Below are 22,979 nucleotides of genomic sequence, written 5' to 3' on the forward strand. Positions count from 1 at the left end.
TCCTTCTTTTTAAACAGGCCTCTGATTATGTTTCTAGCTCTCTCCCCAAAAGTCTTTCCTATTCCCTCAAGGCTAGTCTCTGCTCTCAGAGGGACATAATTTAAAAAACCAAAGTGAAACAAAACAACTGGCATTTCTTACTCTCCTAGCTGGTGTATGGTAGCATACAGTCAACGTGGGGGATAGATGACTGATGTTGAAGAGCGAGAATTTCAGTGATAAATTTGGCGACCTTGTAGGAGGATTTTGGAACATTAATTCTATAAAATACCACCTGAATTGTAGTTATGAAAATTCCTTTTATGTACTAAATTGCCTAATTATCAAACTGAACGTAACCTAGAGTTTAATGGCCTCTTAATCCTTCATAGGCTACGCATTCATTCCATCCTGTTCCCCTTGCTGTCTCAATGGTCTTTTAGGTGGTGGCACAGTGTATGAGGAAGGAATAGAAATTAAACCTGACACTTATGTAGGCCTGCTTTTTCTATTTCTCTCTGTGATGGCAAATAAAAATCTATAAGCTTTTGTTAAAAATCAGGCCTATTAGGTTGTTTTTCCCCTGAAAGTCAAGAGAAGAAGCAATAATAGTTGGTGACTTAAGTCAGTGACTATCTCTCACACTGGTGTTTTGACTATATTAGGGACCATGTGACTATACAGACCACCTTAATGTTTTTCTTTTATTTCTCTTTATTCATTCAATAGATATAATAAGAATATAAGCCATTATGCTAGTTTTATAATAATATCATTGGCATCAGTTAAAATAAGTACTATCATCCTCAGTTCTAAAAACTTCATTAGTATTAATTACATCTTTCTGATAGTAGTTTAAATGGGTTCTCTCGCCTTTTTTTTTTTTTTTTAAGATTTTATTTATTTCAGACAGAGAGAGAGCACAAGCTGGGGGGCAGGGTGAGGGGCAAAGGGAGAAGCAGACACTCCGCTGAGCAGGGAGCCCAACGTGGGGCTTGATCCCAGGACCCTGGGATTATGACCTGAGCTGAAGGCAGATGCTTAACCAACTGAGCCACCCAGGCGTCCCTGGGTTCTCTTTTATAAAGAGAGAATGTACTACAAGTCCTGGTTAGCAATACTTTTCTCTTTTCAAATACATTTGTTTTATTTGGAAATTTATCAGTTGAGCTCTGTGATATCATTTGACATTCAATTGTAATAACCAAATTTCTTAATGATTAGAAATAGAGCCTGTAATACAGATGACATTGATAGCCATGAGTCAGAGGAGATAAATGTTCCCAAACCCTTTTCATGCCCCTTTCATCTAACTGTCTGCTAAGGCTTTCATTAGCCTCTTAACAAGGGCCTGATGCCAGAAAGAGAAGGTTCACTTTTCTTCCTAGATATATAATTTGTTTGACTGTGATTAAAAACCAAAATAATTTAGGAAAACAGTTCTATAGCAGGAATCTCTGGCTTCTGGTAAAGTCCTCACTCTGTAGCCACTCACCCTTGCCACTTGGTCCAGATTCTTACATGGCTTATTATTGAAAGTAGCAGGATCTTATTAGCAGAGCTCCCTCCCTTCCTCTCTCCCTTCTTTCCTCCTCCTTTTCCTCCCCTCTTCCTCTCCCCACCCCTCTACCCCCGTCTTCCTCTGGTACATGTGTATGTTCCTCTGATGGGCAGAATGCTAGAATTATTTTTAGATAACTAGAAAATAAATCTAGCGTCTGATATTTAAGTACTAGGATATTTAAGAGTTAGAATAGTATGCGCCTAAAGGCAGCATGTCATCCTGGAATAGGAGAAGAACCTTAATGGAAAATCTAGTGAAATCCAAATTAAGTCTATAGTTTATAGTTTTGTACCAGTGTTAATTCCTTAGTTTTAATAGATGTGCCATGATTATATGAGGTTATGAGGTACTAACATTAGAGGAACCTGGGTGAAGGATATATGGGAACTCTCTGTATTATCTTTACAACTGTTATAGAAATCTAAAATTACTTCCCTGTAAAAAGTTAAAACAGTGTGTATCTGTACTAGTAACAAAATTATGAAGAAAAGAAAAAAGATGAATGCCACCAAAGTCAGGGTAATAATTACCTCTATAGAGGAGGGATGGGATTGAGTTTGGAGAGGGGCACGTGAAGACTGCTCAGGTGTTGGCAGTTTCTTGGAAGGTGATTACATAGGAATTCATTTGATAGTTACTTGTTAAACCATATATGTTTCATATACCATTTTGAATGTATATTATATTACTCAAAAGATTAGAAAATGATATGTCATTTCAGTTTAATAAGATTGCAAATCAGTAAGGGGAAACATTTATTCCTAATGCCTTGTATTTCTTAATTAAGAGTTGGTAAAGAATATTTTCTTTGATGTGGCCATGAGGTTTCAGCTATGAAATATTGCCTCTCTTAGTCATGATTTTGTGTAATTTGTTTAGGTAGAAACATTGAAGCACAATGATCCTTTTGCTCCTGGTGGAATAGTTGTTGCAGCAAGTGATTCAGGTAAGGAAATAATTGATCAGTTTCTTTGAACAGTCAATATGACTCTTTAAGCTTCTTTTTCTGGTCTCCAAATATATTTGTCCTATTTACTTACGTAAGGCTGTAAAATTATTGCATAGTTATAGCCAATTGTAATCTACCAGTAATAATGGTGGCAAGTGTTGGCATATCACTTTCTACTTTTCTTATCATTTATTTATCTCATTTATTATTCATGTTAAAGATCTTACTAGATGGGAGTGGGAGACAGGCTTCCAGTTATGGAATGAATAAGTCATGGGAATGAAAGGTACAGCATAGGAAATACAGTCAATGGTATTATAAAATAGTGTTATATGGGGACAGATGGTAGCTGTGCTCATGGCGAGCATAGCATAATATATAAACTTGTCAAATCACTATGTTGTACACCTGAAACTAATGTAACATTGTGTGTCAGCTATACTTCATTAAAAAAAAAACTTACTAGAATATGTACTCTAGCCAGTAAAACCAATATAATTTTTTTTTTCCTTAATAAAAGGCAGCGTTGGCAGTTTCAAAGTCAGCAATGACTCTTATAGATCTTGGCCTAAAATGAAAAATTGCTTCCAGTAGGTAATGATAATAGCTTTACAAATAGTGGGTAAGATCTTTAATAATACAGAGAAAATCGAAATGTTACTCTAGCATCCAGTCTTCATGCTTTATTTATGGCAGCTAATTTTCCATTTTATCCTTTTAAGTAATATTTCCATTTTAAAGATCAGGAAACTGAGGACCAGAACTTTAAGTAACTTGATCAAGATTATATAGTTCACTAGATTTGAACCAGGTGAAGCCAGGATTCAAAACAAAGTCTGACAAAGACTAAAAGCTTCTGCAGCTTTCTCACTACTCATTTAAAAATAAAACAGACCAACTATTGTGTAGGAGAGCAGGGAATTAGAGGGAAGTGGACTCAAACCTGTAAATACCTCAAGTATCATGCTGATACAGGATTCCTTATTTTTCCAGATGAAAATAAGGTGAGTTATTCAGTACACAAATTTGCTGATGTGACAAATTTGCTGATGTGCTGAAGTTGAGGATCATGAGCATAGAGAAAGATTAGTAGAAATGCCTTCACAATTTAGATTTCTGGTATTGTACAAATTAAAACAAGATGAGATTTAGCAGTGTGTGTTGTTTTCAGGTTGAAATTTAACTTCCAAAATGAGTAACAAAAAGGAATTGAATATAAAAAGCAGATATGTAGAAAACAAGATTTAATGTAGTGCTAGGTATTGATTTAAACCAAAACTTAGAATAACAGCAAATAAGATTTCTAAAAGGCTTATTGTAGTAACAGTGGTTAAATTAATATATTTTTAAAATACATGTGCTTTGGGTGCCTGGGTGGCTCGGTTAAGCGACTGCCTTCGGCTCAGGTCATGATCCTGGAGTCCCGGGATCGAGTCCCGCATCGGGCTCCCTGCTCGGCAGGGAGTCTGCTTCTCCCTCTGATCCTCCATCTCATGCTCTCTCTCTCTGTCTCATTCTCTCTCTCAAATAAATAAATAAAATCTTAAAAAAAAAAAATAAATAAATAAAAAATAAAATAAAATACATGTGCTTTTTTTAGACTCTCATTGAGCTGATGAATTAATATATAGCTAGGGATATTGTATGATTAGAAAGGATAACCTAAGAAAATGAAAAGTTAATATATTTATACAGGTGACCCTTGAACGATATGGGGGTTAGGGATGCTCACCCTCCCCCCACATGCAGTTGCATATCTGCATATAACCTTTGACTCCCCAAAACCTTTACTAATATCCTACTGTTGACTGGCAGCCTTACCAATAACGTAACCAGGCAATTAACACATATTTTGTATGTTACATATATTCTTACAATAAAGTAAGCTAGGGAAAAAAATGTTATTGAGAAAATCATAAGGAAAATACATTGACAGTACTGTGCTGCATTTATTGAAAAAATCTGCATATTAGTGAATCCACACACACCACACCCATGTTGTTCAAGGGTCAACTGTAATTAACTCTTGACTGAAATGGTAATTGCCATAAAGTTCATTAAAGCTGCAAAAATTTAAAGGAAAGGGAGATCACCTCCATTTAGGGTAAGTCATGAATGCTTTCAAAGCAGAAGGTAGCTTTTGTTGTGCAACCATCACAAATCCAGTTTATCTACTTTTTCTTTTTTTGCCTATGCTTTTAGTGTCATTCCAAAAAGTATAGCTAAATCCAATATCATGAGGGTTTTCCCCATGTTTTCTTCTTCTAAGAGTTTTATAGCTTTAGCTCTTACATTTAGGTCTTTGATGCATTTTGCGTTAATTTTTGTATTTGTTTTAAGAGTCTGACTTCATTCTTTTAGAGTGGATTTTCAATTTTCCCAGTACCATTTGTTGAAAGGACTTGACCTTTCCCCATTGAATGGTCTTGGTATTGTTGTAGAAGATCATTTGACTGGGGCGCCTGGGTGGCTCAGTAGTTAAGCGTCTGCCTTCGGCTCAGGTTATGATCCCAGCGTCCTGGGATCGAGCCCCACATCGAGCTCTCTGCTCAGAGGGAAGCCTGCTTCTCCCTCTCCCATTCCCCCTGCTTGTGTTCCTTCTCTCTGTGTCTTTCTCTGTCAAATAAATAAATAAATTCTTAAAAAAAAAAAAAAAGAAAGAAAATCATTTGACTGTATATGCAAGGGTTTATTTCTGGACTCACTCTTCTGTTCCGCTGGTGTAAATGTCTATCTTTGATACCTGTAACTTTGTTATTCCTTTTCGGGTTCCCTTGAGATTCCATATGAATTTTAGTATGAATTTTCTATTTCTGCAAAAAAATATCATTGGGATTTTGATATGGATTGCTTTGAATCTGTAGATTGCTTTGGTTAGTATTAACATCTTAACATTTTCCAATCCATGAAGTGGGCTGTCTTTCCATTTAATTGTATCTTCTTTAATTTCTTTCAGAATGTTTTATAGTGGTCAGCATACATGCCTTCCTTGGTTAATTCTTGAGTATTTTATTCTTTTTCATGCTATTGCAAATGAAATTGTTATCATCTTAATTTCCTTTTCAGGTTGTTCATTGTTAATATATAGACATGCTACTGATTTTGTGCATTGATTTTGTATCCTGCTACTTTGCTGTTTATTCTAAACAGGTGTTTTTGTGGAATTTTACGGTTTTCTACATGTGAGGTCATGTTGTATGCAACAGAGATAATTTTACTTCTTTCTTTCCAATTTGAATGCCTTTTTTTTTCCTTGCCTAGTTACTCTGGGTAGGACTTCTGTGATGAATTGAAGTAGTGAAAGTGGGCGTCCTTGTCTTGTTACTGATTTTAGAGAAAAAATTTCAATCTCTCACCATTGAATAAGATGTTCACTGTTGGCTTTTCATATGTGGCTTTTACTATGTTGAAGTAGTTTCTTTTTCTAGTTTGCCAAGTGTTTTTATCATGAAAGGATGTTGAATTTTGTCAGATGCTTTTTCTGCATCAATTAAGAGGCTAATGTGGGTTTTTTTTTTCCTTTATTCTGTTAATGGGGTGTATTATATTGATTGATTTTCATATGTTAAACCATCCTTACATACAAATGAGCACCTGTATCTTCCTAGTCTGCCATTTAGCTTGCATCTTGATTTGAATGAGAATCTTAGAAGCAAAAACTTTTTTAAAAAAGATTTATTTATTTGAGAGAGAGAAGGTGTGCATGCACATGCACAAGTGGGGGAGGGGCAGAGGGAGAGAATCTTCTAGCGGACTCTCTGCTGAGTGGAGCCCCATGTGGGGCTCAGTCTCACGACCCTGAGATCATGACCTGAGCTGAAACCAAGAGTTGGTCACTCAACCAACTGAGCCACCCAGGCGCCCCCAAAAAACTCTTTTGAATTGGATGGGCTACATATTAGTGTGTCTGGGGCAGAGTTACACAGACCTTCCACGGATTCAGAAATACCAGAGGTCTAAACTTTTTTTCTTTTTTTTTTTTTTTTTAAGCCATACACATAAGGTCATCCAAACTTCGCTTTTGCATTTTCCTCATTTAATCTTTACAATGGTTATAGAGACAGGTACCGTTCGTTCTCATTTTAAAGATGAGAAAAATGAGACTTAGGTCAAGCAATTTGCCCAAGGCTGTAGTAGTTGTTGCCATGCTCAGTGTCCAATCCATGTCTTATTTCAGAGCTCATTCTATAGTCACTTCATTATGGTGCCTCTGCCTTATCTTCTCATCCAATCCTGACAATATAAAAATGGTAGTAGGGTGATGCCACAGATTTTTTTTTCTGTCAAACTTAATATTGCTGCCCTTTTTAGAGCTGGAAAGAATCTTACACATGCTATGGGCCAAGAGTTTTCATATTATTTTTCACAAAACTAGCTTCCAGAGAGGTCTTCAGAGAGTTGGCAAATTATTGTTTCATATTTTTTAAGTGTCTTTAAATTTTTAAAAACTGCAATTTAATTAAATGGATGCATTCATAAATGTTACAAACCATATTAACATTGTAGTGCATTGGTGCTTTAACGTACTCTCAGGTTAAGTGGTTTTTGTGCAAACCTCTGGATAAAAATTATTTTAAACTACTCAGATTGCAAGACTCTTGTTTAAAAATGTGTATAACTACTTCTTTGGGTGAATTGTTTTTCAAATAGAGCAATCAAAACCAACCGCAGAAATAAGTTCAACTCCTGACTTTAAACATTTGTGTTAATAAAAATTGCTTTGTTTTCACTGTCATTGTGATAAGTAAATAATATAAATTCGAACTTAAGATGATTTTAGAGTTAAGGTGCCTAGGTGGCTCAGTCTGTTGGGCAGCTGGTTCTTGGCTTCAGCTCAGGTCATGATCTCAGGATCCTGGGATTAAGCCCTGTGTTGGGCTCCATGTTCAGCAGGGAGTCTGCTTGAGGATTCTCTCTCTCCCTCTCCCTTTGCCCCTCTCCCCAGCTCTCTCTCTCTCTCTCTAATAAATAAATCTTAAAATGATTTTAGAGTTAATTTTTAAAATCCCATTTATTTGTTTCATATATTGGAATTTCATTTAAAATTTGAAAACTGTTATCAAGCCTGATTTCCTAATATATGAAAGGAAAAGCTAAGCCCCAGAGGCACTTACCAGTTTGCTTCTCAATCCATGCCCATTGATTTTCCTCTGTGTTATCCTGCCTCTTCACTTATCTGCTATGTAAGTGAGAAAAAAGAAAAAGAAAAAAAGAAATCCTTGGGAACCCAAAATTTCATAAAGGGTACTGGGAGTATAGGGAATATAATCAGATGAAAAATGTTAAAAAATTAAAAGCATTTTAGTAAGAAACTTGTAGAAGATCCATGAAAGGCTCTTGGGGATTGGTGGAGATAATTCAACCTTACTATGCTCTTATTTCAACAACGAAAATAATTAGGAGTGGGTAATTTGAAACAATCACAAGCAGTAACTTTGGAAATCATCAAGTATAGTAGCTTTTTGGTCTGAGGACCCCTTTACACTTTTAAAAATTAATGAAGACCCTCAAAGAGGGTTATATCTATCAGTATTTACCATATTAGAAATTGAAACTAAGAAACTAAACATTTTTTAAGTCAATTAAAGGCAATGATAATAAACCCATTACATATAAACATAAATAACATATTTCTTTAAGAAAACTCCAAACCAAAAAAAAAAAAAAAGAAAATTGTGACAAGAGTAGCATTATTCATGCATTTTTGCAAAGCTCTTTAAATGTGTGCCTTATAGGGCACCTGGGTGGCTCAGTTGTTAAGCGGCTGCCTTCGGCTCAGGTCATGATCCCAGAGTCCTGGGATCGAGTCCCACATCGGGCTCCCTGCTCAGCGGGAAGCCTGCTTCTCCCTCTCCCACTCCCCCTGCTTGTGTTCCTGTTCTCGCTGTCTCTGTCAAATAAATAAATAAAATCTTTAAAAAAAAAAATAATAAAATAAATGTGTGCCTTATAAAAAAGAAGATAGCTGGATTCTCATATCTACTTCTGCATTCAATCTCTTGCACTGTATTGTTTTGCTTGAAGTATGTGAAATGAAAAAGATCTGCTCTCACACAGATATGTAGTAGAGGGGTATTTCAGTAACCTTTTTAGGTAATTTTGGATATTCTTCTTTGATACTATACCAAATTTCAACATATTTTAGTTTCTTTAAAGTTAGTTGCAATGTGGTACGTGAAACCATATCAGTGACCTTTTCATGCTCTCTTACATGAAAATCCATTGGTTTTTCTTGCACTTTGAATGAATTTTTTACCTATATATGATTTTGTAATTTGCATTGATCATTTTGGAAATATTGGTTCACTGCTGACACATTTCATTATAAATATTTTAAAAATTATATTTATTAATATCACCATCCATCTTACCAGAGTCTTTAAATATTGGTATAGTGTTAAGATTATGGGACAGATACAGCTTTCTAAGATTCTGATTTTTACTTGAAAGCTTGAATTTTTACCACCAGCAACAAATACTATCAGTTGTTTTCTTTAAAGTGACAGCCTCACTGTTTGTTTTGGAGGAAATGTTGCCAAATACCCAAATCTGAATAACCATTGTTTAGCTGTTACTTCTTTCAAGTAAAAAGGGTATTCCATGAAAAAAGCAGCTAGTTCAACTTGTTTTGCACACCATCATGCAAGTGCTTTTCCTCCAGATAACTATCATAACTTTCCTACTCAACAGAAGTGCTTTGTGTATATTTCCCATTTGTTACTCAGAATTTTAAAAAGATGTGTACCTAGAGGCACCTGGGTGGCTCAGTAGGTTAAGCATCCATCGTTGGTTTCAGTTCAGATTGTGATCCTTAGGGTCATGAAATCAAGCCCCAACTTGGGCTCTGCGCTCAGTGCAATCTGCTTGAGATTCTCTCTCCCTCTCTTTCTGCTCTCTCCATTTGTGTTCTCTTTCTCTCTAAAATAAATAAATAAATCTTAAAGAAAAAAAGATGTGTACCTAAGGATCATGACTTATTAAAACTAATAATTTTTATCAATTCATCAAGGACAGACATTTTTTTTTTTAAGATTTTATTTATTTATTTGGCACAGAGAGAGAGAGACCGTGAGAGAGGGAACACAAGCAGGGGGAGTGGGAGAGGGAGAAGCAAGCTTCCTGCAGAGCAGGGAGCCCGATGTGGGGCTCGATCCCAGGACCCTGGGATCATGACCTGAGCCGAAGGCAGATGCTTAACCGATGAGCCACCAGGCACCCCAAGGACAGACATTTTTAAACACAACTGGCCTTTTTTCCCCCCTGCCAAGTTTGTGATGGTGCTACTACTGCCCTGATTCGCTGTAAGACACTAGCAGTTCTATCTACATTGTTGCAAATATTAACACATTAAGAAATATAAATAACATCTTAATATTCAAAATAATTTTGACCTTACAGATCTCGGTAAAGAGGTCTTGGGGACCTCCAGGTCCATGGACCACACCTTGAGAACTCCTGATCTAATATGAACTAAAAGATTTTTCCTGTTGCCCTGGTCTCTGTTCCCTCAGGACAGCTTGCTCCCAGGAGGTATCTGGGACAGATATCTCCTTTTATTCAAACAAAACAGGATCAAGAGAATAATCTCAATGTCCTGGAGAAAAAACTGAAGAGTGGAGGCTATCTTTTTAGTTATGTATTAGCCTAGTGCTTCTGCTCTTCTCACACTACACACTTTTTATGGTAGTGATGTCTAGTTCTGTGCCTTCAACTACAGCCTGTTTCTTAATGACTTCTTGATTTAGTCTTCCAGTGTTGAACTCTCTCCTGAACCTCCAGTACCTTCAGGTTATCTGCTGGATATTTCCCCTTAGGTGCCAAGCTCAACAGTGCTTAAAATTGAAATAATCATCTTTTCCAGTTAGTCTCTCCTTTAAAGTATTAGTATTTCTACTTTCTGTATTAATGATACTATTAGCCAGTCATCTTAGACTTCTTCTCTGCCATACCTCACCTCCAATAAATTGCCAAGTTCTGTTGTTTTACCCCCAAATAGACCCTGATTGTTCCTTCTTATACTCAGTTTTGTTTGGACCGTCATTTTGTTTTATCTGGACTGTGGTATTAAATTGCCTTCATTCTCTCTACCTGCCAATCTGTCATCTACATGACTGCCAGAATTGTCTTTTTTAACATTTGATCATGTTACTAACCACAAATCTAAGTCACTAGCCCTGTGTTCCACACGTGTGTGTATAATTTTTTAGTTATTTATATTAGTTAATATAATGTTTAATATATATCTATATTATATTTATATTATATGTATATATATTTAATGGTCTTTTACTTAATGTGTCACAGGTATATGTCTGAAAGTAAAGTTGTCCACCTGATGAAATAAAAAACATTACTAAACATCTTCTGCATTCCATCCCTGTTAATAGTATTACCATCTACTCAGTTGCCCAAGCAGAGATTTGGGAGTCATCCTAAGTTGTATCCCTACTTTCCCACCCCAGAGCTTCTGGGACATAGCAGAGTCTCATCAGTTGAATGCTGAAGAAATGAATAAATGATTTGTCTCAAATCTGCTATATTATCGTAAGATTTTGAATTGAATGGAAGCATAAACAGTCTAGAGGGGGGTTGTCATCATTAGGACATGGGTGTTTGAAGCCAACAGCCTGAACTTACTCAGATAAAATGCTAATTCCTTAGGTTTTCTTAGTCTCCATTTCCTAAACAATAAAATGAGGTTAATAATTATACTTCATGGGTTTGTTTGGTAGATTAAAAGAGAGAATGTATGTTAAAGTATTTATTGTGATACCTATCACAGTAAATGGTAGCTGCTATTACTATTATTACTACTATTTTTTAGTTTAATGGTTTCTAAATCCTGACTAATGTTACTTGGAATATACTCTTTGATAGTTCCAAGTCAAATAGGGATGAGAGAGAGAAAATGAGAATGAGAATTGTTGCCAACTCTCTTTTCCTGGAAAGGATTCTTTCCAGTCTAAGATTGTTTTCTCTTCTTTTTAGTTTTTAAATCCTTTTGTTTGTGAAATGAAAGATGGACTCCTTTTTTAAGTTCTTTTTAAGTTAAGCAAATCTCTGTATGTTGTTGTTTTCTCTATGTGTGTTGGTTTTAATATATTTATTTAGTTTACTAAAAATAAAATCCCAACATCTGGAAACCACTGAGACTCAGAGAGGTGGCATTACACACCCAAGGTCACAAACAGGACTTTTGTCCTCTTACACTCCGATATCCCTCTTCTTTTTCACCAAGAAATAAAGTGTTTAGCCAGAAAAAAAGATTAATCCTGCAGAACAGGAAAAATAGAAGCTTTCAAAATAAACTAAAAACCTAAGGGTGAATTTTTGTTCTTAAAAATTAAATGATAAATCACCCATTATGATAGAGATAGAAGGACATCAGATATTTTTAATATTTTGACTCACAGTGGGGTCTTTTTAGCATTTACTCCTTGTGAGTAGACACGTTGCAGACTAAAAGAATACTAAAGAAAGCAAATGCAGGTTACTCAGTTTCTACATATACTTTATTTTGTCTTGTAAGAGTTCTTTTTCCATTTCATTATAGATGGGATTAGTTCTGGTGCCAGAAGATTTTTTGCATGGAATATTTTACTAACTCCTAACTGAGGAAATGAGAAGTCTTTCCAACTCTTAATTAAAGCTTTATAACATCCTGAGGATTTAGAGGGGAACTTGTGGTCTCCCCAGAGCATCTTTGACTCTAGAGGCAGTAAAATGCCACGTAGGTCTTCATTTTTACAGGCAATGACTCAGGCTAAGCATACAGATGTTCATATGTTTTATTATTCTTAGCCTCTGCCTTCTTTCATGTTTCTTCTCTAATTTTCTCTATTTCCACAAACCACAGGCCATGACTGTCTCTTCAAGGCCACTTATTTTTTGCCTGGAAAAATGTGTGTGCATGAGCAGGTGTGTATTTGTATATTTGTGTATAGTGTGTATATGTTTCTCTCTTCTCCCACCTCCTTTCTGTCCACAAGAAAGTAAAACCCTTTTTGGAAAGTCTTCTTGGCCTCTTTCACATAAATCTAGCTGTTGCTTTTCCTTTACTCTCTTTGAACTTTAATACTTAGTGTGTAGCAGTTGTATACATATGTATCACTCAAACCATGAGTTCCTTGAAGGTAGATGTTGTGTCTTATTCTCCTCTAAATCCCCAGTACCTAGTCTTGATGCTTAGTAAATGTGAGTGGATGAGTGGGTCAGTGAGTGAGTGAGTGAATGATTTGGAGACCAGCTTGAGAAAATGGATTCTTTATTAATGACCAACACCTCAGATTATTCATTGAGTATCTCTTAAAGGTTTTCTGAGTTTGAACTTGATTATCTGATGACTTGTGCATGGGTCATGGAAAAAAAAAATTTCTTCCTTTTCCCAGGATTCTCTGGTTAGATACCTATTCTTGGTTATTATTTGTGAGCCTTAAAACTGGTTTCCCTTATTCCTTGTTGGTCAGCTGGTTATGCTAAGAAGTATTATGGTATCTGTTTGGAAGATCCTTAATAAGTAGACAGTTTCTGTCTCCCTTTTCTCTCAGTATTTTCAGTGAATATGAGCATCTTCTATTTATCAGACCTTTTTCTAGGCCTTGACAATACAGTAGTGAACAAAGCGAGTTCTCGTCTTTATAGGGTTTATATGGGAAAGATAGGCAATAAACAAATATGTAATATGTCAAGTACTGATGAATGCTATGAATTAAATCGGGATAAGGGGATTAAAAATGATATGCCTAAAATGTAGCTTTAAAGGAAAAAAATACCAGGAAAAAAAGCTGTTAAGCATGCTAAAATAATTGATAAGGGTTATTTCTGATAATGAAATTATAGATGATTTTTTAAATTATGCTTTTATGTAATTTTCCGAAGTGTTCATCGCCTTTATTCTTGGGGAGGAGAGGGTGCCAGTGAGATCACATTTGCATTTAAAGCCTCATTCTGATGGTCTATAGCTTCTGTGTGATCAAGAGGAAGAAAGCCACCTACTGATTCCTCTCTGAATATTTCTGGGAATCCGCAGCACATGGTCTGGAAAAGTTCATACCCAGTGAGTCCTTCCAGTCTCTGGACAGGCCTTTACTTCATATCAGTCATGATCAATATCTGAGGAGGTGGTTGCCAAAGTCTTAATTCCCCAATTTGGGCAAAAGTCCTTTGTCATTCATCCAGGACACATTCCCCACTGTTTGGACCAATGCCGAATAGGTCGTTTTTTTCTGATGAAGAAAGTGTAGAAAAACTCTAGTAAAACTATAAGTAGCATATTCTTTATATACAAATGTCATGTATTTTATTAATGTATTTCACAGTGTATACTTAACATTTCAGTCAAACTTGACCTAACTCAACACTGTTGCCATGAGCATTATAACTTCTTGTAAAGGCTGTGGCAGAGAAAAAGCATGAAGCAGATTTTTTAGTTCTCTCCAGTGAAAGGAGCCAACTCCTTTTCCCTCATCACCTCTCTACCAGTCAGGAGAACATCTGCACCCTGGTTGTGCCTCAGCTGCTTGTGGCATCAGGAATTATAAGGCGCAGAGAAGGAGAAAGAAAGGAAAGCCTGAAACAACACCCATGACTAGGCTGGGCCCCAGGCTGTGGGACTTAGATATGTCATTATAAAAAAGCATCTTTTATGGCTAATGCCGTAGAATTTCTTATAACTCTGGACTTTCAACCTCCTCTTCAGGCTCAGAGTTGTTGGTCTATCTCTAAAGGGCTAATTTTCTTTATGCTTCTTCCCACCCTCTTTACCTGCTTCCTCCACCTCATGACTGTCTTGGTGACAAAGTAAGCAAAAGTAATATATACCTTCTTGCCCCTCTTCAGTTTATGTCCATGGTATACTGATTTTTAGAGGTAAAGATACACTTTACACATTTAAATGGGTATGTGGGCACACTTTTGTTTTAAGACTGATTTGATGTAAAGATGACGATTTGAGGGAGAACAAGGAAAAATTTTCAGTGCCTCTTTGCTCTTTCTTACCCTGTCTCTTGCAATTCTCTTTCCCTTCCTTCCTTTGTTTCTTTCTATTTTCCTATATCAAGTAACAATTCCTATAAACATTCTTAGCCTTTATGCCTGAATAGGGGAAACCTATCTCAAAGTAGATCCGTTCATTCCAGCCAAAAATGTTAATCCATTTGGTAAGTGCAGTGTGATGGAACAGATAACTTCTCATGCCTGGGAGCAGGTTAAATAATTACTTTTGCAGTTACTGTTCCCTCTGCCTGGAATATCTTTATCTTTCCCACCTCGATCTATTCCTTATTTAAAAGACCTAGCTCAAATGTAATAGTTTCTTTGATACATTTTCTGATTCTCCCAGTTAGTGACTCCTACTGTGGGGTTTTCATACCTCTCTAATAGCTCATTTAAGATTGTTTTATTATTGTTTTTTACATGTGTCTCATTAGACTGTGAGATTTGGGGGCTAGGAACTGTCTTTTCTTATTTTCTTAGATCTGATATTCAAGAAATGTTTTTGACCATTCTTCTTGGATAAGCCTTATTCACTGTTTTTAAGGACTTTACAATCTAATGTGATATATCAATCACAGATAATCATAGTACAAACTAGAATGCAGTCACTGCCACAAAGAAGAAAGAAATCACTGCTTGCTATGGGAATTAGAGGTTTTCCCAGGCTTAGTGGATGAGGTGACATTTAAAATGCACCCTGAAGGATAAGTGTGAAATGTGGAATTAATGGAATCTACCTTCTCTTACTTCCTGATAGCTTTATTAGAAATAGTTTCAGTGCATGGGAACTATATTACTTGACATGTATTCCAAAGCCTTAAACCTAGAGTTAGTTTTCTTGTTTTTCATCTGAAATAATTCATCAGTTGATTTATACAAAAGAGTGTATTGTGTGTGTGTCGGGGGGTAGGTATCAATTTGTTCACTGGATTTAAGTCATAAATTCAGGAATGATATTTAGGATTAGATCTTTTTCATCTGTCTGAACGTTAACCAACCAAAAAAGGACATGAAATTTTGATGCCTATTGCACTGATTTTCTTTATTCATTTTAGCCACGGATCCCTTTGCTTCTGTTTTTGGAAGTGAATCATTTGAAGACGGATTTGCTGACTTCAGCACATTGTCAAAGGTAATCTGCAGTGATTAGTGGGAAGTTTCCAGCAATGGAGCAGTCCTTCCTTCCAATTATGTAACCCTGTCACAGACATCTCAACTTGATTTTAATGTTGATTTCAGATAGAAATGATAGATGTAATTCAAGTAGACATATTTCCATACATAAGGACTACGGTGATGGTACAGGTAATTATAATTTTCTACTGACAGGTTAACTCAACAACTTCATTTTAAGAGTCTTATGCCTTTTTAAACATATTTCTTCCAGTTGAACTAATTTATCCCCTGTTGACTGGGTCAATAGATGTAAAATTTGGGCATTCATGCCATCTTCTCTGCATTGATTACTTCATTTTGTGTTCTGAGGCTGTTAGGGTTAGTATTTTTTTTTTTTTTAAGATTTTATTTATTTATTTGACAGAGACAGAGAGAGGGAACACAAGCAAGGGGAGTGAGAGAGGGAGAAGCAGGCTTCCCGCGGAGCAGGGAGCCCGATGCGGGGCTCAATCCCAGGACCCTGGGATCATGACCTGAGCCGAAGGCAGACGCTTAACTGAGCGTTAGGGTTAGGGTTAGTATTAAGATAATGAATACACATAGTCATATGTGTATTCCACTATATGTCCACTACCTATTTTCCAGTGTAGCTGTATGATTGATTCAGGCCAAAAGAGTAAAATTAGAGTATATGTGAAATTGTCTATATCATCAGTTCTCAGCTGGATTTATTTTCCCTCCACCCTCACCCTCAATTATTTGGCATTGTCTAAAGACCTTTTTGGGGCGCCTGGGTGGCTCAGATGGTTAAGCATCTGCCTTCGGCTCAGGTCATGATCCCAGGGTCCTGGGATCGAGTCCCGCATTGGGCTCCCTGCTCCTAGGGAGCCGGCTTCTCCCTCTGCTTCTCTCTCTCTGTCTCTCATGAATAAATAAATAAAATCTATAAAAATAAATAAAGACATTTTTGGTTGTCACAACTGGGAAGGGGGACTATTCATATCTAGTAGATAGAGACCAGGGGTGCTGTTAAACATCCTACAATACAGTATCCAGCTCCCCATAACACAGGATTACATCCAGCCCACAATGTAAGTAGTACTGTAGAGAAACACTGGTCTAAAGAGATCTAAAGTCACAATGTCTGGGGCGCCTGGATGGCTCAGTAGGTTAAGCGGCTGCCTTCGGCTCAGGTCATGATCCTGGGGTCCTGGGATCGAGCCCCATGTCCAGCTCTCTGCTCAGCAGAGAGCCTGCTTCTCCCTCTCCCTCTGCCTGCCACTCTGCCTACTTGTGCTCTCTCTCTCTGTCAAATAAATAAATAAAATCTTAAAAAATAAATAAATCTTTAAAAAAAATAAATAAAATCACAATGTCTGATTCATTATAGAAAAGTTAATTTCTCATTATTAGAAAGGCAGAGTCTTCAGACCCCCATTAAGACTTGTTATTCTAGAGGCGCCTGGGTGGCTCAGTTGATTAGGCATCTGCCTTTGGCTGGGGTCACGATCCCAGGGTCTTGTTATTGAGCCCTGTGTTAGGCTCCCTGCTCAGTGGGGAGCCTGCTTCTCTCTCTCCTTCTGCCTGCTGTTCCCCCTGCTTGTGTCCTCTCTCTCTGTCTCTCTGTCAGATAAATAAAATCTTAAAAAAAATAAATAAAATTTTTAAAAAAGACTTATTCCATGGGATTAATTTGCTTTTAAAAATTGACTTTCGGGCGCCTGGGTGGCTCAGATGGTTAAGCGTCTGCCTTCGGCTCAGGTCATGATCTTAGGGTCCTGGGATCGAGTCCCGCATCGGGCTCCCTGCTCCTTGGGAGCCTGCTTCTCCCTCTGCCTCTCTCTCTCTCTCTGTCTGTCATGAATAAATAAATAAAATCTTAAAAAAAAAATTTTTGACTTTCACGTTGTCTTTAATGTTTTTCAAGATGCCATTTTCTTTGTCATTAGTATTAAATCTTTCCTATATTTAAGTGCATTGGGAAGTGTGGAATCAGTATTTTTTTTTCTTTGATTATCATTTGGATCAGATACTCATTTGAAGAAAAACATATAGTCCCTTTAAAATGGACCTCAGGTGGTTTTGTACTGCCTAAAGCTTGAAAAACTTTTAATCCAGAGTTGACTTGTTTTGGTATGATCTGTTGCTTTAGTAAGTAATGATGTTATAATCACTACTCATATAGAATAGTTTTTTAAAATATTTCTCCCTTTTGGCTCCAAATGCAAAGGTTAACATGTTAGTGCTCTCAGAATTGAAATAAAGCTGCATAATACTGAAGATCATTATTCTAAATGTTACATAACCATATATATTTTTTGGTTGGTATAATTTATATAACCACATATACACATTTCTTTTCAAACAAAGGTCAACAACGAAGATCCTTTTAGTTCAGCCACATCGAGCTCTGTCAACAATGTGGTCATTAAAAACAATGTGCTTGAGGAAACATCAGTCAAAAGTGAAGATGTACCCCCAGCACTGCCACCAAAGATTGGAACTCCAACAAGACCCTGCCCACCACCACCTGGTATGAGAGTTGGTATCTTTCCTAAATCAACTGAGATGCTTTTTCTCTTTCTGAAGAATATTGGTGTGAGCCTTATAGACTTAAATAAAGGGCTTTCAACAAAACAAGTCAAAAACCATGGCAGAAGCCTGCTACTGTCATCTGTTCCGACCTCAGTGCAGAATGACAGACATGTGCCTAAAAGGCCAGCATGTGTAACGTGAACCCCTTTTCTGGCAAGAGCTCATTTCTTTTTAATTCATTTTAGAGAGGGCAGTAAATGAAAAGAGGACAGTATCAGTGAAATGGCTTGCTTTCTGGAAACTCATTGATTACCATTTGCACAACAGTTTCCTTCATTTTGGTACTTTAAATTAATTTCTGTAAGAAAAGATTAATTTGAAGTCCCGTTCTTTTCCTGACCAATGTGAAGTCTTCCTTAAATCTTTTAATGTGAAAATATATGGCCTTTTTGGTGTCCAGAATTCAGCAACATAACAATTTAAAAGAAAGTATTGTTTTTCTTGAAGGAAAATAATATCTTTACTTACCTAATAAGAGACTCCTTTATTTTATAAAAGTAATTTTTTTGTCCAGGAACAAATTCTTAATGCTTTTAGTGTTTTGTTTTTAACAAAGATGATAAAGTTCACAAGAAGTGGCTAACAGGGCAATCCCCTGAGTAGGTGTAGTACTGCTAGGCTGTTCTGTGAGAAGATACGTCTGATGATACATGGTTATTTTAATAATCATGTATCATTCCTTGGTAAATTTTTAGCCACAGTAGTTACAGATTTTTATGCTTGCCTTTCATAATAACCTCCCTGTGGTATTTCTTGGGCAGATAATTTTTCTCTTTTTTGACTTAAAGTATACAATTGTTAATACTCAATTATCTGTTGAAAAATCAGGTAAACAAATTAAGTGACTTCTATCTTTTAAGGAAAAGTAGCCTATATCATATATTGCTAGAGGCTAAGGTTGTCAGAATATATTAAAAAACAAATGAGCCAACAAATAATCTAACTAAAAAATGGGCAGAAGATCTGTGATTCATCAGTCTTACACAATTCACAGTGCTCACCATAGCACACACACACAAAAAAAGGGCAGAAGACATGAACAGACATTTCTCCAGAAAAGCATACAAATGGCCAACAGACACATGAAAAGATGCTCAACATTACTTATCATCAGGGAAATGCAAATAAAAACTACAATGAGATACCACCTCACAACTGTCAGAATGGCTAAAATTAAAAACACAAGAAATAACAAGTGTTGATGAGGTTATAGGAAAATGGGAACCTTCATACTCTGGTGGTGGGAATTCAGACTGGTGTGGCCAGTCTGGAAAACAGTATGGAGTTTCCTCAGAAAGTTAAAGATAGAACTGTCCTAGGATCTAGCAATCACATTACTGGGTATTTACCCAAAGAATACAAAAATACTAATTCAAAGGGATACATGTACCCAATGTTTATAGCAGCATTATTTACAATAGCCAAATTATGGAAGCAGCCCAAGTAAGTGTCCATCAATAGATGAATGGAGTAAGATGAATGGTGTGTGTGTGTGCGTGTGCATGTGTGTATGTATATATATGCAATGGAATATTATTCAGCCATAAAAAGAGTGAGATCTTGCCATTTACAATAACATGGATGGATCTAGAGAGTATAATGCTAAGTGAAATAAGTCAAAGAAAGATGAATACCATATGATTTCACTCATATGTGGGATTTAAGAAACAAAACAAGTGGATAAAGGAAAAAAGAGACAAACGAAACCAAAAAACAGACTTTTAACTATAGAAAACAAACCGGTGGCTACAAGAAGGGTGGTGAGTGGGGGATGGGTGAAATAGGTGAAGGGGATTAAGAGTACACTTAACATGATGAGCACTGAGTAATGTACAGAATTGTTGAATCACTGTATTGTATATCTGGAACTAATATAACACTGTATGTTAACTATACTGGAATTAATTTTTTTTTTAAATAAAAAATGAGTCAATTTGCCATTTAAGTTTTACACGTATATGATGCCAATAGCAAAGTTATTTTTAAAATCCTAAGTAAAATAATATACTAGTGCGTTAAGTAAATCTAAGGGTCTTCAGCAAAGTGAGTATATATCACTATAGAAGTATTAAGGAAAAAAGAATGATTTGTTGGAGAGAGTACTGGACTGGGAGCTTAAAGATCTGGCTGTTAATTCTGGATGTCCTCAGACTAGCTCTGTGATTTTGAGTGTGTAATTTCATATGTTTGGGCTTCAGCTGTCTGAGCTGTTAGATGGTGGCAGTAACTCTAATTTGCCTACCTTCCCAGGAATGTTGGAAGGATCTAATGAGATACGAACATCTTTCATAAGCTGCTACACTCATGGAAAGACTGTTATAATTGCTATTACCAGTTTAACACATTTTAGGAAAAGTGCATATTTGAAAATATTTTAACATGTATATTTATCATTTTCTTTCAAGAAGTACTAAGTTAAGACTTTAAAATTGAAGAACTTGAGAATGGTGATGAGTTCAGCAAGGGTACACTGTTGTTTGGTCAAATATGAGTTTATCCACAACCACAAAGATTTAGACCCCAGACTTCAAAACATCTCTTTATTCTTCAATTTGAAATATTGTAGATGGCAAAAAGTAGGTGAGGTTTTCCAAGGTAATTCTTAATCGTGTTCCCAGGTGTTATATATAGATCTAGAGACAAAATCAGAAGAATATGGTCATTTTTCAAAGGTCATTTGCCCTTAGACTGCCACTAGTGGACAGCTGGATCAGGCTGAAGTTACAACAGCAGAGGCCATTTCTGTCTTTATTTTTTGTCATCCTCATCCTGTTTCATCCTTTCCTCTCCCTCTCTTTGGGAACACACTGCTTTGGGGAAGACAAGGTTTACACTCTGGGCAAAAATATGATTCCTGGCCTGTTCCCTTCCCCTTTGCTATTTTTTCATTTAGCTACATAGAGCTGGAATGTATTTGAGAGATTGTGTGTGAAAATTTTGAGGACAGACTGTTGGTGTAGTCATTTAAGACCATACTAAGAATGTATATTTTAGGCACTTACCTCCATTCCCCCAACCCCAGTTCTTTAGTGCTCTCTGTGTTCATGTTCTTGTGTGTTTGTTTGCTCTATTTGCTGGTTAATTGTAATGATTTTGATCCAGGGAAAAGACCCATCAACAAATTGGATTCTTCTGATCCTTTTAAACTGAATGATCCATTTCAGCCTTTCCCAGACAATGATAGCCCCAAAGAAAAAGATCCTGATATGTTTTGCGATTCATTCACTTCTACTACTACTACCACTACCAATAAAGAGGCTGACCCAAGCAATTTTGCTAACTTCAGTGCTGTAAGTACTGTGAATGGGCTGTTTGGGGGGAAAAAATCTTTTCATTTACAGTTTAAAGAGTTTTCAGTGATTACTTTGGAGTCTGCCAAATTTGCGTCATTTTCAACTAAATTTACCAACTTACTAAAAATGACCTATATGCCTCCCCCAACCAGAATTTGATTCTGTTTCGATGCTTCTAACATTGTTGCATGGCACAAATGATTTTAGTAGTCTTAGTCCTTGTGATGTGTATACCAGTTGTTTTGCAAACCCTTCTTTTAGTCTACTTAGTAAACAATATAAATAAAATCTTGACATTTACTATTTTGCAAATTGTTATGGATGATGGGCCATTAGAGTCATTTGTCTGCCCACTGGATGAATAATGGCAATAATGAGCTTGTGTATTTGTAATTGTGTATGTTTGTTTGTGTATAAAGTTTTGATGATTTCTGGAGACCTGTCAGTAACTATTATATGAGGGGATAAAGCCAGGGATCTTTGAATAGAAAGCGAAACTCTGGTTTTTATATAGTAGCGTTTTTAAAATGTAAATGTCAATTTTATGAAGTAAATACAGTTGTCAAGAGCTAAACAGTCTTGGGGCATCTGGGTGGGTCAGTTGGTTAAGTGTCTGCCTTCGGCTCAGGTCATGATCCCCAGGTCCTGGGATCAAGCCCGGTATCGGGCTCCCTGCTTGGTGGGAAGCCTGCTTCTCCCTCTCCCACTCCCCCTGCTTGTGTTCCTGCTCTCGCTGTGTCTCTCTCTGTCAAATAAATAAATAAAATATTAAAAAAAAAAAGGAGTTAAACAGTCTTTAATTATTTGGACAGTTCTAATTTACTAACCTTCCATATTTACCCTGCATTCTCCCAGAGCTGACTAAAATAAATTTTTTTCATTTCATCCCATTGTGGTATTCCTCTATATGACAGGACTTCAAACCAAGTAAAATTTTTTTATTTAGTGTCTCTCAACATTGCTGTTTTAGTTAGACAAAAATATTTCCCTGACATAACGTTAAGGTTTAAGGTTTTATTGATGTTAAGTGTATGGTTTTATTTAGATCAAGTCAAAAAGTTCTCAGTGCCTGCAAAAGTCTTTATAATGCATTAAAAAATAATTTGGTCCACATCTTGTTTATTATACCCAGTACTTCTTGTTTAATATATAGCAAAATCAGCATCTTCTTTGCTACATAGTTTTTCTGTACCCGAGAGCAAGGATAAGGTAGGAAATCAGTGGGATTAAGTTGAAATGATTCATCATGTGAGGATGCTCCCTGAAGTTGAAGTTATGTTACATTAGATTAAAAGGCTAGCCCTCCCGTTGATAAATATCCTAATTCACCTTAAGCATTTCTACTTTTTAAAAGTGATTTAATGTTTAGTTTTATAGACTTTTTTTTTTTTTTTTAAAGATTTTATTTATTTACTTGACAGAGAGAGACACAGTGAGAGAGGGAACACAAGCAGGGGGAGTGGGAGGGAAAGAAGCAGGCTTCCTGCAG

General features: G+C 36.4%; 1 protein-coding gene across 4 annotated transcripts in view; it reads left to right on the forward strand.

Annotated features, from left to right (window-relative positions):
• Positions 1 to 22,979, forward strand: part of EPS15 (epidermal growth factor receptor pathway substrate 15) — a 145,082-nt gene that overhangs the window by 119,366 nt on the left and 2,737 nt on the right. For 3 of the 4 annotated variants that reach the window (XM_035018586.1, XM_035018585.1, XM_035018588.1), the window contains 4 exons: positions 2,423 to 2,489; positions 15,542 to 15,618; positions 17,973 to 18,135; positions 21,300 to 21,487. In XM_035018586.1, coding sequence (XP_034874477.1) covers positions 2,423 to 2,489; positions 15,542 to 15,618; positions 17,973 to 18,135; positions 21,300 to 21,487 — 495 coding nt within the window. The remainder of the gene's footprint in view (positions 1 to 2,422; positions 2,490 to 15,541; positions 15,619 to 17,972; positions 18,136 to 21,299; positions 21,488 to 22,979) is intronic. The other variant, XM_035018587.1, reaches the window with a different exon arrangement.

This window comes from Mirounga leonina, unplaced genomic scaffold (genome assembly GCF_011800145.1).
Source record: "Mirounga leonina isolate KUSES-001 unplaced genomic scaffold, KU_Mleo_1.0 Mir_173, whole genome shotgun sequence".
NCBI lineage: Eukaryota > Metazoa > Chordata > Mammalia > Carnivora > Phocidae > Mirounga > Mirounga leonina.